The following is a 17,077-nucleotide window of genomic DNA, read 5'->3' as shown; positions in this document are numbered from 1 at the left end:
AGACCCATTTTCACACAGAAACTTGTGTTGAAAGTAATCCAATATATCACACTAGAAATCTGGAGTCCAGTGATGCTATGTATGAATAAGCTGAATAAGTCAGCACATTGAGAGATGATTGGTTTGAAAAGCCTGGCTAGGAAGTGAAGTTTTGTTCTCACTTTGGCCAAGGTTGACAGACTTTCATGCTTGGACTTTTTCAGCCCCATCGGCCTTCACCATTTATCGGGGATTGATTATCACTCCAATTAATGAGAGGTGGTCTCCTTCCTAGTAGTGCAGGGGTGGCATTCAAAAGCTGCCTACCTCTTTCACCTCTGAGCAGGGTGAGAAGTTGGTAGGGGAAGAAAAGGCAGAGGCAAGCCTGGAGGGAGAGCGCTGGTAACAATTGCTGTACAAAGATGCATCCAACTGCCTCAGGCTCTGCAAGTATCTTCGTCTGGAGTGGAGCTGTCTGTGAGAACTTTCTATAAAGATGGAGGTCTTCCTATCTGTGTTGTAGCTACTTGCCACAGGTCGATATTGAGCCCTGGAAATATGGCTAGTGGGACTGAGGCATGACTTTTTAGTCTTATTTCATTGCAGTGAATTTCAATTTCAGTTTTCTTAAAAGAAAAACTTCCGACAAATTAAATTAATCAATTAATTTTGTTGGTGGCTGGTCAGTAAGGGGATTCGAACCCTTGGCTTTGGTGTGATAACACCTCACTCTAACCAACTGAGCTAACTGGCCAGCCTCCTAGAAAAACTAAATTTAACAGAGTTTAATTGAGCAAAGAATGATTTATGATTAGGGCAGCCCCCAGAACCTGAACAGGTTAAGAAAGACTCTGGCACTGCTGCGTGGTTGGATAACATTTATGGACAGGAAAGGGAACTTGTCATACAGAAGTGCAAGTGAGGTTCAGACATAGCTGGATTGGTTACATCGCAGCATTTACCTCATGGGAACACAGTTTGAACAGTTAGCTGCCTGGGATTGGCTGAGATTCAGCTATTTGTTACAGAAGCATACTTCTAAGTTAGATTTTCTTTTTTTAAAAAATTTTTATTGAATCACAATTGATTATACGTATTTTGGGGGTTCAATGTTGACATATGTTGATCAAATCAATATTACCAGTATATATATTGTTACAAATTATACTTATTCTTTATGCCCCTTGTCCAATCTCTCCCTATCCCCCTCTTCCTCCCCCTCCCATCTCCAATAACCCTAGATTTCTTCTCTTCTTCTGAAAGAGTAATGGTTACTCTGCTGATTTGTTGCCTAGATGATCTGTCCAATGCTGAGAGGTGTGTTCAGGTCCCCCAATATTATCGTAGAGCAGATGTTTCTTCTATTACTCTGGAATGGGCTTTGTGGAGAGAGACATCCTCTTCTTTTCTTTGGTCTCTGCTGGTGACTCTCCTTGTGTCAATGCACTCCAGTGGCTGCTGGACCATCTGCATGGTGGTTGTGATGTCTAGCCACTTTCATGGCAGCCATGGTTACTGTGGTGGCTGTGGTGGGCCACCCACACAGAGGTGATGTTTTTGGCATGCTCCTTATCACTGACGGTGTGCCTGGTTGTGGGAGGGGGTTCTGGTCCCTGGCTGCATGCCTCAGGTCCCCGGGTGGGCCCCAAGGTGCTGGCAGTGTGCCTGGTTGTGGGAGGTGGCTCCAATTACAGAAGCATACTCCTGTTAGGTTTTCAGTTTATCTTACATTAAGTCAGGTTGCAGTTCATTATATAACAACTCAAGTATGCTAGTACAGAGGCTTTCTCAGGCCAAGTTTAGTTTAATTTGATTTAACAATGCAACTAGCCACATGTGGTGAGTGGCCACTGAGTTGGACAGAGCAGCTCTGGACTGTGGTGAGAGAGGGGCAAGGACAGTTGATCACTGGCCAGTGCAGTAACCACAGTAATAGAGGGAATACCAAGCCACTTGGGATCTGCTGCCACTGGCCATGTGGGACTCACACACACCATGAAGCCTGTTTCTGGTCAAGATGATGCTGGAGAGTTTCTGTTGCCACCACCCTCCTAGATTGTCTGGTGTTGGGGCTGGAAGCCCACTCACTGCATTTCCCAGACACCCTTATCAACTTCCCATGATGCGCTACCAGAAGGAAGTTGGAAGGCAGGAGGAGGGGAGAAGCTGTTTTTTTCAGGCTTCTGCCAGTGCCTTAGGTGGTGGTGGCAACAGGAGCAGTAACTTTAACAACAATGGCAAAAGCAGCTGTGGCTGGCAAGGGTCAGCATCTGCATTCCTACTGGGGCACAGTGATTGTGGGTTTTGGGTCATACATTTCCCTTTTGATCTTCCAGCTAATCTTCAGGGAACCTCACCTTCCACTTTAGTTCCTTCAGTATTTCCAATGCTTTTATACTCAATCCTCTGTATTCAGTCTCCTCCATTTGATATACCTAGAATAACTTCTCTTATCCTTATGGAACATGGACTGATAAAACACGCAAGGCAGTTACAAGCCTTCATCACCCCTACCTGGATCCTTCTACATCTTTCCAGCTAGGTCTCTCACTTCTATCCGTGCCTTTTCCACCTTGCGCACTGCATTTAGAGTCCCCATCTAGAACAGAAATCTGATAATGCTCCAAACCCTCTGGGGGCTTCCTATTGCTCTTCACACAGGGTGTCCTGTAAGACCATGCGTGATCTGGCCTCATCTTGAGCCCCTCTGTTTGAGCCCCCTCAGTCTCAGGCCCTCAGTCTCACCAAGGTCCTTGGTGCCTCAGTTCCTTCTGCCTGTGCTGCCTTCTAGCCCCCCACCATCACTGCATACCCACTCAACTTTCACACATCCCACCTTTGGTCCACTCTGTCGTACCTATCACTATTTATGGTTAGTCTATTTCCTTGTGTGATTATTCGATTAATGTCTGTTTCCTTCCTGTAGGCCAGTGGTTCTCAAAATGGGGTCCTGAGACCAGAAGCATCAGCATTACCTGGGGATTTGTTGGAAATGCCAAAATGTCAGTCCCCACCTAGATCTACAAATCAGAACCAGAACCCCAATCTGTGTTCAACAAGCCCTCTAGTTGGTTTTGACAGCTCCAGGGAGAGACCCCTGCTCTAGATTGCCACCTGGGGGTAGAGGGTGTATCCGCCTGGCCCACCATTGGGGCAACTGTGCTGAGGTGCTCAAAAACCATTTGGTGGGTGAATGGTTGTCGAATGACTTGTAAAGCACGCAGGGCTCATCTGAACGGCACGGGGCATGCTGAGTCACTAAAGGTGCTGGAGCAGCAGCTTGTGAGACACCAGAGAGGAGGAGACAGGCAGGAAGCTGTGCCCTCCACCCCTGAGATCACAGGCCTTCTGGCTTGCCTGCTGACACCCCATGCCAGGCCAGTCTCACTGTGCCACCATCATGTGAGGCCTGGTAAGGAGAGGACAACCTCTCCTGAAGAAACCTTGTGCTGCTGTAGTCTGCTCCCTGGTGGCACTTCCTTGCTTACCCTGTCTGTGGAAATTGGCCCGGGAGGGTTGGGTGCCCATAGCCAATGGAAGGCAAAACACGTTTGAATGAAAAAACGCTTCTCGGAGGTAGGGTTTTCCGTCCAGTAACTGTTCATCCTCCAGCAAGCATCAGGTGCCTGCTGCTCTTTGCTGGGCAGTGTGAGGCTCAGAGGTGTAACAGCAGCAAACACATATTATCATGTCCTCTTTTCAGAAACGGGGACTGGGAGCGCAGAGTGGCTCGTTAAGTGACTTGCCAAGGTCACACTGCTAGAAAGGAGCAGCGCCGGAATAATCCCAGACTTTGTGGGGGCTGCTGCAGCACAGAGAAGTCCCACGCCTGAGCTTAGCCGAAGCCCCGAGGGGCAGATCCAAATTCGAACACACACACCCTCTCTGCTGTCCTAAGATCAGAGCTCCTTGCGGGGCACAGTGACAGTCCCGACCTCTACGGGTAGGTGGCCGCCTTTCCAGAGCGCGTCTGCCAGGCGCACTGGGAGGGGAACGGCACCCGCAGCAGAGAGCCCGGCATCGTTAAGGGCTGGAAGCATGACACAGCACGACAGACTCAAGCAGCAGTCTGGGAATCCAACCAACGTGGGAGGTAGAGGCAAGGCGGCAGAGAAGCGCGACAGACTACCAGCAGGGTTCCAGAAGCCACGCTCCCCCTCCCGGCCCCGCCCCCTCCCGGCTACGTGCGCGCGGCCTCACCCCCCCCCCCCCGCCAACCCCGACCCGGCTGCGCATGCGCGGCTCTGCCTTCGGCCCCGCCTACTCTCAGGACGGACTGCGCGCGCACAGCCCTCGCACCAGTGCGCATGCGCGGCCGCGGCCCCGCCCCCGTTCCCCAGGCGCTCGGAGCCCGAGTCCGCGGGAAGATGGCGGCGCCGCTCATCCCCCTCTCCCAGCAGGTACGGCCCGGGCGGGCTCGGGGGGCTGGTGGGGCGCGGGGCTTGGAGAGCGAGGCGGGCGCCGTGGGGAGGCCGAGGCGCGGAGAGGCCCGGGCGGCGGTGGCGGTAGTTGCTTGCTCTGAGGGCACCGCGGCGGGCGGCCGGGCGTTCAGTCCTGAAGGTGACAGGCCGGCTGGGCCCGCAGCCTCCCGCGCGACGTTCCGCGGAAGGCAACGAGACGGGGCGGCGGCGCGTCTCCGCTCAACCCCGGGTCCCGGCCCGGTCGGCCGCCTCCCCTCCCAGGCCGGACGACACTCGGCCTGTCGGGCTCCCTCCCGGGGTTGGTGGAGGGGGGCAGGGAGCATTTCTGCGGGCGCGGCGGCCCCGCAAGCCTTTGTCACCTGCCGATCCCAGCACCGGGGCGGGCGGTGTCCCTGCGGGCAGCAGGCGGGGTGGAGGGAAGAGGCCCCGCCGGAGCCAGGGCCCGCCGGCTGAGCGATCCTGGACGCATCCCTTTCCCCGTCCCTGGGGAGCTGCCTCCGCCACCCCTGCACCGCCAGAGGGGGCATCGCAAGTCTTCAGGAGCCGTTCTGTGTCTTCAGGTCCGTCTGAGGCTCTTACTAAATGGCAGTGTCCGTGGCACGACGCGGACGTTCAAAAAATACCATGCGCAGGTAGATCTGCTTGGGGAGGGACATTCATTCATTTATTTATCCATCCCTCAAACGAGCGTTGGGTTAGGTGCTGGGAGTGCGGCAGTCACCGTGACAAACAAGGGCGCTGCTCTCCTGGAGGTGACACTCGTGGGAGCTGGAAACGTGTCCTGCTAATCACAGTGCCTTTATTTGCTGAATACCTGTGTTGTATCTAGCACTGTATTATAAGCACTTCGCTGGAATTCTCCAGCACAGCCTAGTGATTAAGAGTGGGGACAAGGGGTCTGGGTCATGTTGTGCTCAGATCTTGGCTCCTCTTCTCGTTCCTGTGAGTGTCCTTGGGTGAAGCTCTTAGCCTCTTCACACATCACTCACTTCATTTGGAAAATAAGGATATAAAGATGTATTGGGATGACGTGAAGATTGAGCATGTAAGGTGCTTACAACAGGGCCCAGCACACTGAAGGCACTCAGTGATACTGTAATTATTCTTGTCATTTAATTTCTGCCAGATTTGGACTTTTGGGAATAGAGACCACAGCAAATAAGAAAGCCAAACCCGATGGAGCTGATAGGAAGATTGACATGACTGGTCAGCTGATCCGAGGAGAGAGGCTTGCACAGCTATTAAATCTTGCAAGCACCAGCCAATTTGCAACACTGTCACTTAATTAACAGCGCTAAAGACTAGTGGTTATTAATTAACAAGTTCTTGTAACAGATATGAAAGTGCTCTGTAAACTGCTAAGTGCCCTGCAGATATTAGGTATTACCATTTAACAGCCAAGTGCCACAGGTTAGGGGGTGTGTGAAACTTGCCTAGGCTCATTTAATGAAAAAGCACTCCTGGTTTGGGGGGTGAGGTTGGGAATCTTTTAACTTCCTTTCTAATTTTGATACTGGCCCTAATTTGAACTCCAGTGACAATAGCTAATGTTTATTGAGTGCTTTAGAGTTATAAAATACTTTCTAACATGTTGTCACTTACTTGTTGAACACCCCTCACATCAAGGAGATTCTCATTTTGCTCATGGAGGATTTGCTTTAGAGGAGGGTGATGAAATCAGGTCATGTGACATGAATCAGATCATGTGACTCGCCTGCTTAGAATCTTTGGGAATAGAATCCCAATTCCTTCCCAGGGACTTCAAAGCCTGACTGGTGAGGCGCCTGCCAGCCTCTCCTGCCTTTTACCATGTCCTTTCCCTGGCACCCACACTGCAGCCATACTCGCTGCTTTTCTGTCACTCCCACAGTCCAGGCTCTTTTTGTCCTCAGGGTGTCCCCACCGGCTGTTCCTTCTTCCTGGAGCACTATTCCCTGTTTTCCCCTTGGCATTTCCAGTGCCTGGCTCTTTCCCTTCCCTTCAGGGGGCAGCTCAAATGTCACTCTTCCCAGAGGCCTCTGCTGGTCACCTTTCATAAGTAGCATCTCACACAGCCATCTGCCTTCTCATACCACCCCTCAGGACTGATCACGGTCCCCAGATGTCTTTGTGTCTGTTTGCTGTCTGTCTTCCCGATAGGCCAGGCGCCCAATGAGAGCACAGACAGGTCTCTTGCTCAGTGCTCCTGACCCTGGGCCCAGCACCCAAGAAATGTCAGTTAAACCCAAGAAGCAGGGACCAACAATTTGCACCACCCAGTGCAGTTCACATGTGGTTTTTCTTCTCTGTGTGTGGGATGGAGGCTGTGGGTGGGGACACAGTTGAACCCAGAAGTTGTAAGAAGAGACTGACAGTCAGGATCCTCTGGCATCTGACAAGTTCAGGTTGCTGACTTCTAGGTTTTTTTCTGTTCCTTTCCCTATGAGTTTGTTGAGTGAAGGCATGGCCAGGTTTTCTTCCTTTGGGAACTTACCGTAACACTTCTCTACACCTGCTCTTGAGTTACTGTCGACCCAGGTGTGAGGCACAGCCCCAGCTAGTGTTTACAGTTTAGCTGAGGCAATCACACGGGGTCACAGATAATTACAGGGGGAGCGTGGATGTGACTCCAGGGCAATTTCTTTATTTCTTTTTTTTTTTTTAAAGGTGACCAGTAAGGGTATCTTAATCCTTGACTTGGTGTTGTCAGCACCACGCTCACCCAGTGAGCAACCGGCCATCCCTATATGGGATCCGAACCCGTGGCCTTGGTGTTATCAGCACCACACTCTCCCGAGTGAGCCACGGGCCGGCCCATTCCAGGGCAATTTCTGCTCGGGGCAGTTGCGGACCGCCCTAGAGTAGGAGGCTGTGATCTGGTCAGATCGGGTGACAGGGCACCACTGGAAAGTAGATGGCCAAGTTGAAGGTGTGTAAAACGGTGCACCAGTGGGTGAGTAGAGGGGAGAAGGAGATGGTTTTCCTCTACCTCCAGCACCAGCACCGTCTACGCTTTTCCCATCAGTATCATTCCTGATCTGCCCTATAGTCCATGACGTCATCTGGAACATCTCCTTTATATAGTCTTTTCTGACCCTGAATACGTATAAATGTCGTTTTGAGGGGTCCATACTCTTGCCTATCTAGGAGTGTTTTTTCCCCCATCATCATCTTGTTGATTTATGTTTCTCCCTGCATAGCTCTCTATACCTCTCCAAAAAGCTGTCTTTGATTGTAGCCCACTGGAAGCACATCCGTGTCCCTTACCCCTTTGTAGTCTGCTTCTCTCCGAGGTTCCCAGTGGCCTGTTGTTGGAGCTGGTCGTCCTTTTGCCCTGCAAAAAGGGGGCCCTTGGGGCTTCACTCTTCATCCTCTCCCTTTGTGCGCTCTCTCCTGCCCCGAATTTCAGCCTCCTCTGCCGCATCCTTTCTCTCCTTGTGCTCCCCCACTGCAGCTTCTGTGCGGAGTACTACAAATGTTCCTCTTTCCCAGCCTCTTCTGGAGTCCAGCCTTGTGTCTCTCCTTCGTCCCCACCAGCCACTTTCTTACCATGCCCCTGAGGTTCGCTGGGGGTGAGGCTGTCCCGCTTCCTGTCTAGCCTCTCCCTCCCACTTCATCCCACACTGCTGCGAGATTCACCTTCCAAAACACATCCTCTGCCACTTCTCTCCTAAAAGCCTTCCTCAGTTCCCATTCCCCTCTCCTCAAAATAAGTCAGGCTTGAGGAGCCTAAGCCCCACATTCCCGCATGCATTCCTGCACCCTAACCCTGCTCCAGCTCCACCTGACCTCACCAGCTCGCCTTCCCACTGTTCCACCCCTAAACTCCTGCCTCTTCTGGACATTTTCTAACCTCAGCATCTTGGTTCTGCTGCTCCCATTGCTAGAACATCATTCTGCACCCTCATGCTGCTCTGCCTGCCCTGGAGGCTGCTCTCTGAAGTCTCTTTGGTCTTGCCTTCCCTCAGTGCTCTGGGACGAGAGTTCTCCCTCCTGTGTCTTCTGCAGGTCTTTTCCGTGGCCCCCTACCTAGGGAGCACATGATAACTGGACAAAAGTGCTGGGCTCAGTGATGAGGAGGGACCGCCCTGTGCCCAAGGAATTCTAGCTTCCTTCCTCCCCCTTGTCATCTGTCGTGTGTTCCTAAGTCCAGGGGCTTTAGATACATTTTCTTTTTAAGAGGTGTCACCATTCTAGAAGGTTGTTTTTTTGGGGGGGGGGCAGCTGGCCGGTATGGAGATCTGAACCCTTGATCTTGTTATTATCAACACCACGCTCTAACCAACTGAGCTAACCAGCTAGCCCTATTCTAGGAGGTTTTTATTCCCATTTTGCAAGTGAGGAAAATGAGACCCATGGAGGTTAAGTAACTTGCCAAATCCCCATAGCTGCTTGGTACAGAGCTGGGGCTGCACACGCATCTGCCTGCTGTGAAGCCCACTCTTCCCACTCTTCCAGACAGCCTGCTGGGTGCCCAGCCTGGAGCAGCACCTGGCCCATGTGTCTGGGATGAATGCTGAGTGGCTTGGGGCACTTGGTTGTTCTCTCGTTCCCCCCTTTTTTTTTCTTCTAAAATAATTGCTCATCTGTCTATCCCACTAGAATATTAATGGCCATGTGGTATATAAGAGGATGGTCAGAGAGCGAAGTTTTTGAGTAAAACCTAGCAACACCCCTGTAAGCCAAAATTCCCTGGCTCTCTTACTGACCTGCTTTGGCCTGGTTTATTGAATAGATAGCTCCCATCAAGCAAGAACAGAAATGTTTTGGCTCCTCTGTCTCCATTCCAAGCTTTAAACAACTTTCCCATGCAGGTTCTTAACCCTAGTAACCTGATCCAGGAAGCAGAGTGACTGTCTTTGGGTCAGGTGGTACCGTAGAGCTGAGTGTACACTTTCTGATTCTTTTTTTTTTTTTTTTTTTTTTAAAAGATGACCGGTAAGGGGATCTCAACCCTTGGCTTAGTGTTGTCAGCACCACGCTCAGCCAGTGAGCAAACCGGCCATCCCTATATAGGATCCGAACCCGTGGCCTTGGTGTTATCAGCACCGCACACTACCGAGTGAGCCACGGGCCGGCCCTACACTTTCTGATTCTGATACCTCAGGCTGTGCCACCTTACTGTGACAGACAGATGGACATGACTGCCAGCATCCCATAAGAGGTACCTCTTCAACCCTATCCTGGGGGTGCCCTCAAGTCCTCCCCACCTTGACCCACCCTGAAAGCAGCTAGTGTCCACACAGAGAGGTACTTGATGCTCTTCCTCAAAGACAACTCTCCCAGCCCCAGTATCATTTCAGTCCCTTCAGGGTGTCTGCTCTTCAACATTTGGGTCCCCAGATGTTCGTTCAGTGCCCCTAGTTATGCAAGTACTTTCTGCACCTCAGTTTCCCCATCTGCAGATTGGGAATAATACTCTGTATCCATTTTACCTGCCTCCCAAGAGGGAGCATAAGGACCCCATGGTGTGACAAATGGGCTCTCAGATTGTCTCCTGTTTGTAAATCATGTAGTTTGTTCAGCATGTACAAGGGGGTATTTAAAAGTTTGTGGAAGGAAAGATCCGTATTATCTGTTAATGCCATTTTGCCACAAATTTTTGAAGTACCCTCATATTTGTTGGGCATGTTCTCATTGCCAGGTACTTTCTGGGCAGTGGGAAGGAGCATACATCTGAAGACAGCCTTGCCCCTCCAGAGCTGAGATCCTGAGGAGGGGTAGGGACTGAAAGAAAGGAGCACATACATAGAGTGGAAGCAGTGGAAGGTTATGGTCTGACATGGGAAGTCCAGGAAGGCTTCACCATGCAGGCTCAAAGGACAGAGTAGAAAAGCCATCTTGGATTGCTTGGTTTATCTTCCTGGTCAGCTTGGTCACTGTTCTCCTCGCTGAGTAAAAGGGTAAACTGAGGCCAGAGATGTCACATCCCTTGCCCAAGGTTGCACCCAGCAAGCTTACACTGACATGGCTCTTCTGACCCAGGTTCAGGCCTCTTCACCGCACTGTAGTTTCCTGTTTTGGAAAGATTTTAGCTGCCACCCATCACATCAGTGTGACCTCTCTTAATCTCATTTGTTTTTATACAGTGACCATGCTATCTGATCATTAGAGAATACTAGTCTGAGTGGAGCGAGTATCATTGGTGTAAGTCTCTATTTGGTTGTTTTAATCCATCTCACTGGAAGGGAGAGGGGGAGATAGAAAGGCCTGCTCGGTCTTTGGGAGGGATCAGCAGCTTTCCCTGCCAGGGCAGGTGGTCCTAGGCTGAGGTGGAAATGGGTCGGCCAGGCCCAGCCCGGGCCACAGCGGAGGCAGACTTAGTCATGGGCGGTCTGAGCTTCAGGAGTGGTGGAGGACTTGCATCCATTTGGGAATTGGACATGGCCGCATTGGGGGGGGTGTTTGGAATGGCCATGGGGGCACTGGGAAGGGAGGGAGGGATGGCCTTTCACACGGAGGCAGAGCAGACTGAGCAGGAGACGAGAGGCTGCAGTCATAGCTCAGAGGGCCAAGATGTGGGGCTGGGGCTTTGGGGGCCAAGTCCCTCTTTTAATTAGGGCGACCCAAGGATGAAAGGAGGAAGGTATTTTGGTAAATGGGACACAGGCATCTGTGCCTGGGCTACAGATTAGCCCAAGACAAAAGGGATTGGCGGGGTGTCTGCTTGCCCAGAGAGTGGCCAGTGGCAGAAAGGGGTGGGCCAAACGAGACCTGCCACTGTCCTCGGAGCTGGGCTGGGCTTTACCATTGGACAGAGGTGCCCCTAACAGTTGCATGGCCCTAAATATTACATTCCTGCATGGAGCGTAAACCATCAGCCTTTAGAGCCTATTTGGGCTTTTCCCACCATAGTAGTCACAGCTCTTGGTGCCACGAGCTGATTGGGGAAATAGAGGGTGCAGATGACCACAGTGATGTCCTCAGATTTCCACCTGGCACTGCCTTCTGTGTGGGATTGTTCTTGTTAGCAGAACCCTTTTACTGACTGCATTTCCCTCAGGCTCAGGTAAAGTCGGTTCCCCTCCGGTACACATGGGTTGAAAGCAGGGGAAGCCAGCTGCATCAGGGTCTGCCCCTGTTCGGCAGGTAGCACACCTGCATCCTGTACCTGTCAGGTCCCCACTCCTCTTCATATCTCAGCTAGGACATCACTTCCTCAGAGGAGCCTTTCCTGACAAACTGGCCCAGCTTCTCTGTCACTGCCACTGGTGGGGATGGACACCCTGTACTCTTCCACATACTGTTTGTAATTTTCTCAGTTGACTGATGGTCTGTCTCTGCTCCTATGTAGACTAGGTGCACAGGGCAGAGGCTGTACCTGTTTTATCTGTCCTTTTACTGCAGGGTGTGGCTGGCACTCTGGTTCTCAGCAGTCATCTGTTGAAAGGATGGTTGAAAGGCTGGGTGGGTCTACATTACGGGAGGCAGTAGGGAGCCATGGCAGATTCTTGAGGAGTAACACATTTAACTTGTCTGACCACTCACGCAGAAAATGCTCAGAGCTGAGTACTAGCTCAGAGACGTTTGCTGTAATATGGGCGTGAGGTGATAAAGAGGAACCTGGCTCAAGGTTGCTTCAGGAAGAGCAGAAGGGGCTGTTGATCAAATGTACCTGATGCATGGGATGGCTGTCTGGACAGGGATCCTCTGAGGGAGGGAAGAGGCAGGAGAAAGAAGCAGGTGTGGTGTGCGTGGCCAGCAGGACTAGCCAGGCCTTCAGGGAGCCAGGACAGCTGCAGGGGGTGATCCAGGTGGGTGATCCAGGTGCGCAGCTGTGCCAGTTAAGGCCAGACCCACCACATCACAGGAGACCCTCCAGGCAGGGCAAGACCCCACATTTAGGCACAGTTGAGAAGAAACCCAACTCCTGGGAGTACCCAGATTCTGTTTGCTGAGCACCTCCTATGTGCCAGCTCAGGGACCTAGATGAATAAAACTGAACCCCATTCTGCAGGCCAGCCCACTGGAGCTGGGCACACAGGCCCACAGGTGACTGGAAATGTGACAGACGCCCTCGTGGAGGTCAGGCAGCAGCCGCAGAGGTGGAAGGAGTCACCTGCTGTAAAGGAGAACCTGCGCCTCCCTTTTTCTTTTCCCGCCTCTGTTCCAGGAAGCAGCTGTGTGCAGCCTCTCAGCCTGGCCACATGCTGCTCTGACCAGCATCCGCTCCCTTGGTGCCTTCCCCATGCCTCTGTGCAGCCCCTCCCTCCTGGCACCATCTTTACAGCTTCCTGTCCCCTCTCCGCCCAGTCATAGCCCTTTCCCTGACTGGGGTAACCCAGTCTCCCAGAATGGGGTTGAGGAGAGATTTAGGGCACAGATCTTGCACAGAAGTAAGGGAGTGTCATTAGACACCTACTGCATGCCAGTTCACCACCGACGGTGTCATCATCACTGTCCCTGTGCTCATTTCTGGACGAGGAAAAGGAGAAGGAGAGAGATAAAATGACCAGTCAGGCTCCCTGGGGAGGTGGATGGGATCGCAAGCTCCAAATTTGCCGTTCTGTTCCATGGATGCCACACCCCGGGCTCCTGGGAGTGTGGGAGAAGCTGTCTGTGTTGCTCCTGCTGCGCTCTGCTGTGTCCTCAGCTTCTGAAATAGGGGTGCCTGGCACCTAGTAGGCTGGTGATAGCCATCTGTTGGTTGGAGGCTGGATGCTTGGAGTAGCAGCCAGGAGTGCAGTCTGTCTCTGGTGGCCTTTGATGGCAGTTGATAGAGAGGAATGTTTTGTCTCTCAGGTGAAGAAACAGACACAGAGCCTAGAGCCACCTGCCCAGGACCACCCGCTGGTGACAGGGGTCAGGGTGCCACCAGGGCTGGGGTCCCGCTGCCTCTTCACCTCTGCTCATCAGAGGGTAAGGAAAGGGGTTTCCTCATTTAACAGTGACAGTAAAAATTGTGCCTCTGTGGCATCATGTTGATCTTATCTTAATCCAAAGAGGATGTGCATTTCAATTTTACATTTTTCAGTGGAAAAGAAAACGATCTCATTTCAGACTATTTTCAAAGGGGAAAGATTAAATGGAAAAAAGCTGTTGGCGATGAGATCCTCACAGCCAGAATATTTAAAACCAGGGCTGTACAGTTTTGGGGGCGGACTAGGCCTCTGAACCCCCCCACAACTTACAAATGGCACTGTGTGTGTTTGGGGGTCCCAGACGCTATTGACCCAGGGGTGTGTTATGGCAAAGGTTTCTCCCTTTGAGTTTTTTCCTTGGTAAAGTTTAGAATGGCTTTGTGCTCACAGTACACCCCCCTGTTGGTTTTGGAAACTTTCTCTGTCAAGAAGAAGACCCTGGAGGGCTGAGCAGACACCACGATTGCTGAGTGGGTCAGGCAATCTGCTGGTTGGGTGGTGCACGTCAGTGCTGTTGTTTATTTTGCTCGCTAACACTAGGCCGCAGAGTTGGCATTTTCTTTCAGGCCAGGCTCTCAGTGCTGGTGTTCAGAGTTATTTGACTTTGTAGGTTTAGTTTTTCTTGTTGATTTTTAACCACTAGAAAATATTTTGTAATTCACAACCACTTAAGTGTAAAATTGTATGTTTTTTTTTTTTTTTTAAATGACCATAAAAGAAATGGTGAAATACTGCTGTATCCAGATGTTGGGAGCAGCTGAGTCAACTCGTTGAAAGAGAAAATTCGTGCGAAATATACTATGGTGTATCCAACATTTGGTCAAATGCTTTATTGTTTGGCAAAGATCATTTGGTGGGGCAGGTGGTTTTGTGCCTGATTAATAGCCTTGCCTGACTTTTTTTTGTTTGTTTGTTTAAAAAATGTTTTATTGGTTACGAATATTCATTGCTTCCCTGACTTTTTGTAAATAAAGCCCGCTCCTCCATTTTCAGTAATAATAATCATAAGAACTGTAATAAGGTGTAATGATGGCTTTCCATTGTAGAGTGTGGTTTACCTCCAGATTCTCATTTGATACTTACAGGAATCCTCAGGGCAGGTACCGCGTTATCTGCATTTTACAGATGGGGACACTGAGGCCCAGGGAGACTTCATAGCTTGTGCTGATGGTGCTGTGTCTGCCTGTGCAGTACCCTCTCTTTTCTGCCGACTCCACCACTCCGCTCCCAACTTTCCCTCTCCTTCCCCCATCTGAGTCTTACCCATTCCATGAACACACGTTTATGGAAGGCCTGCGTCCAGGTGGCACAGAACCGAACAAGGTGGAACAAACACGAGCCCTCACCCTGCAGGCGTTAAGGATGTCGGGAGAGGGGCCGGTCACTGCAGTAGCCTATCCACCAATCAGACCTTAAGAAGTGTCCCTTTTCCAAGTTCAGGGATATGGGAGTGAGGGCAGGAGAGACGCATTCCAATTGGGGGGGATGCAGGAAGCATCTTAGAGCAGGGGTTGGCCTCCAGCAGGCAGTGCCCCCCAGGCATAGGTGACACTTTGTGCCAAGACAGGGTGCAGAAGGTGCGTGGCATGTTCAGTAGGGCCCCTGCCAGCTGGGGATAGAGGTGGGATTGGATGCTGCCTGAGTGTGCGTGGGTGGGCGTGTGGTGGGTTAGGGTGTGAGCATGTGTGCCTGAGAACGTATGCGTGCATGTGGATGTATGTGTGTGTGGCTGAGCGTGTGTGTGTGGAGTGGCCCTAGCTGGCAGGGGACAGGATGGTTGGGGGAATCTGAGAACTGGGCTGGGGGCTTGGACTTGACCCTCCTTTGGAAACCTGGAAGGCCTCTTTTTTCTTCTCCCAGAGCTCATGTGCGGTTCAACTGTGGAAGGCGCGGGAGGATGGGGTGCCAAGAGCAGCATTTTTACCAAGTTGGCCTAAAAATGCAGCAGGGTCTGGACATGGGTCTTACACTGACAGTCACAGTACATTTCAGAATCTGAGCGGCAATTTGAATTGTGTCTTGGAAAACAAACACAGGTAGGCATAGAGTCAGTGCTGGATATGGTCAGCAGGGTCAGAGGGTGGGGCTGCACCCCTCAGGCCCCACATCATGGGTGCACCTGGGGCACCAAGGCCCAGGGCTGTGGGCTCCAGTGCCTGCTCCAGGGTCCTCACTCCTTGGAGGCTGGCTCTCCCCGCGCCTTTTGGAGCAGTGGCCAGGAGCCAGGCCTGGCCAAGAAGGGCCTCTCGGCCTTTTGAGCAGGAAGTGATCACGTGTCAAATGATGTGGAGAGGAAGGCAGGTGAAGGCTGGGGCACCAGTAAGGAGGCCGGGCCGGGGTATGGGCCGAGGTGCTTGCAGCTTGAGGGTGGGGTCAGAGAGCCCCGGGGTGGAAGGCTGTCCCCCAATCAGGACAAAGCTCCAGTCCTCATCCCTGCTGCCCCTGCCAGTGCACTCACATTTCTGTGTTGGTATGTGTGCTAGCTGAGTGGTATTGCTTCCCTCACCAGACTGTGATGCTCCGTGGTGGCGGGGACCATATTTTTGTTCACTGGGGAATCTGGGAGCTTAGCTTGTGCCTGATGTCTAGAGGTCCCCAGCAAAAAAAAAAAAAACAAAACAGTGGGCACGGGGAGGCTGACGATGCCACCAACAGTGACAAGGAGGAAGGAGGCACGGGGCATCAGGTTGGGGGGAGTCTGGGAGTCCTCAGCAGGGAGCCACTACCATGTCCAGGACCACTCCAGCAGGAGGCCAGACACATCCAGATCCGAGTCCTGTGCAGTGAGTTTGGTTAGGGGATGGTGGCTGGACAGGAGTGGAGTCAGGCCAGGTGTCACAAGGTGACAGGGACATTGGAACTCAGGAGTGGCTGATGTAGGAAGGGACTTTGGGGAAGGCTCAGGGTGCACTTATGGGAAGTTGGGAGTGCTCTGGGAAGTGGGCGCCTCAGGAAGGCAGTAGGTGGCCCTGCTGTGTAGGGTGCACATGGCCACCGATCCCTGTCAGGTGGACTCCTCTCCTGTGAGTCTCTCCAGGGCCTCTCGCATCCTACAGAGGAAGGAAACAGACAAAATGGGATGGGACTGTTCCCTGAGATGCTCAGGAGGAGCAATGGCCCAGGGAGGCCAGCCGAGGGGTGCTGCCCGGAGGCTGGGGTCACTTTTGATCTTAAGCAGTATTTTCAGGAGAGCCGCTGGAATCTGCTTCACTGCTGCCTGGGCAAGGTGCTGGAGAGCTCCTGACTGCCTGACCCTTTCCAGTTCCATCCCACCTGCCCTGTGTGTGGCTGCACTGAACCCCGAACCCTGCACCCCTCCCTACACACCCACTACCATCTCTCTTGGGCTCCCTTGGGGTTTTCCCTTCAGTGGCACTTTCTTCCTTCTCTATTACAGTCCTGTCTCCCCCCACTGCTTTGGGGCAGCAGCTCCTCAGCCTCCTTTGACAGGCTCAGTTGTGGAGGTGGCGCCACCTACATCTCCTGCCCTCGTGAGTGTGTGTCTGCTGCAGGCTGTGGAGTCACCCTCCGCCTTGTCTTTTCCTTACATTACATGGCAGCCCCTTGTGTGTTTTGTCGTGTCTGATGACGCTGTCCACGAGGCTGGGGGCGGGGAGGGTCCTCTTGGTTCACCGCTGCACCTGCATGAAGGGCCATGCCTGGGACGAGACAGGCACTCAGTGGATACTGCTGGAATGATGCTCCCTAGGGACATCCCAAAGAAACATGTCTGGAGGAGAACCTCGCTGTGTCTTTCTGCACAGTGAGTCGCCGCATTTCCTGGCCTCATCCTGCCGGAGGACTGCAGCAGTCTCTCCCCATTGCTTATTTTAGCCA

The 17,077-nt window shown here is 52.2% G+C and overlaps 1 protein-coding gene across 6 annotated transcripts in view; it reads left to right on the top strand.

The window, feature by feature from the left end:
• Positions 1-4,322: 4,322 nt before the first annotated feature.
• Positions 4,323-17,077, top strand: part of EPS15L1 (epidermal growth factor receptor pathway substrate 15 like 1) — a 102,088-nt gene continuing 89,333 nt past the window's right edge. For all 6 annotated transcript variants that reach the window (XM_063110738.1, XM_063110741.1, XM_063110737.1 and 3 more), the window contains exon 1: positions 4,323-4,379. In XM_063110738.1, coding sequence (XP_062966808.1) covers positions 4,347-4,379 — 33 coding nt within the window. In that variant the 5' untranslated portion in view covers positions 4,323-4,346. The remainder of the gene's footprint in view (positions 4,380-17,077) is intronic.

The sequence above is a fragment of the Cynocephalus volans genome, chromosome 10, assembly GCF_027409185.1.
Source record: "Cynocephalus volans isolate mCynVol1 chromosome 10, mCynVol1.pri, whole genome shotgun sequence".
Classification (NCBI taxonomy): domain Eukaryota; kingdom Metazoa; phylum Chordata; class Mammalia; order Dermoptera; family Cynocephalidae; genus Cynocephalus; species Cynocephalus volans.
The sequence above is the reverse complement of the archived record's forward strand: the minus strand, read 5'-3'. Positions and strand labels throughout refer to the sequence as shown.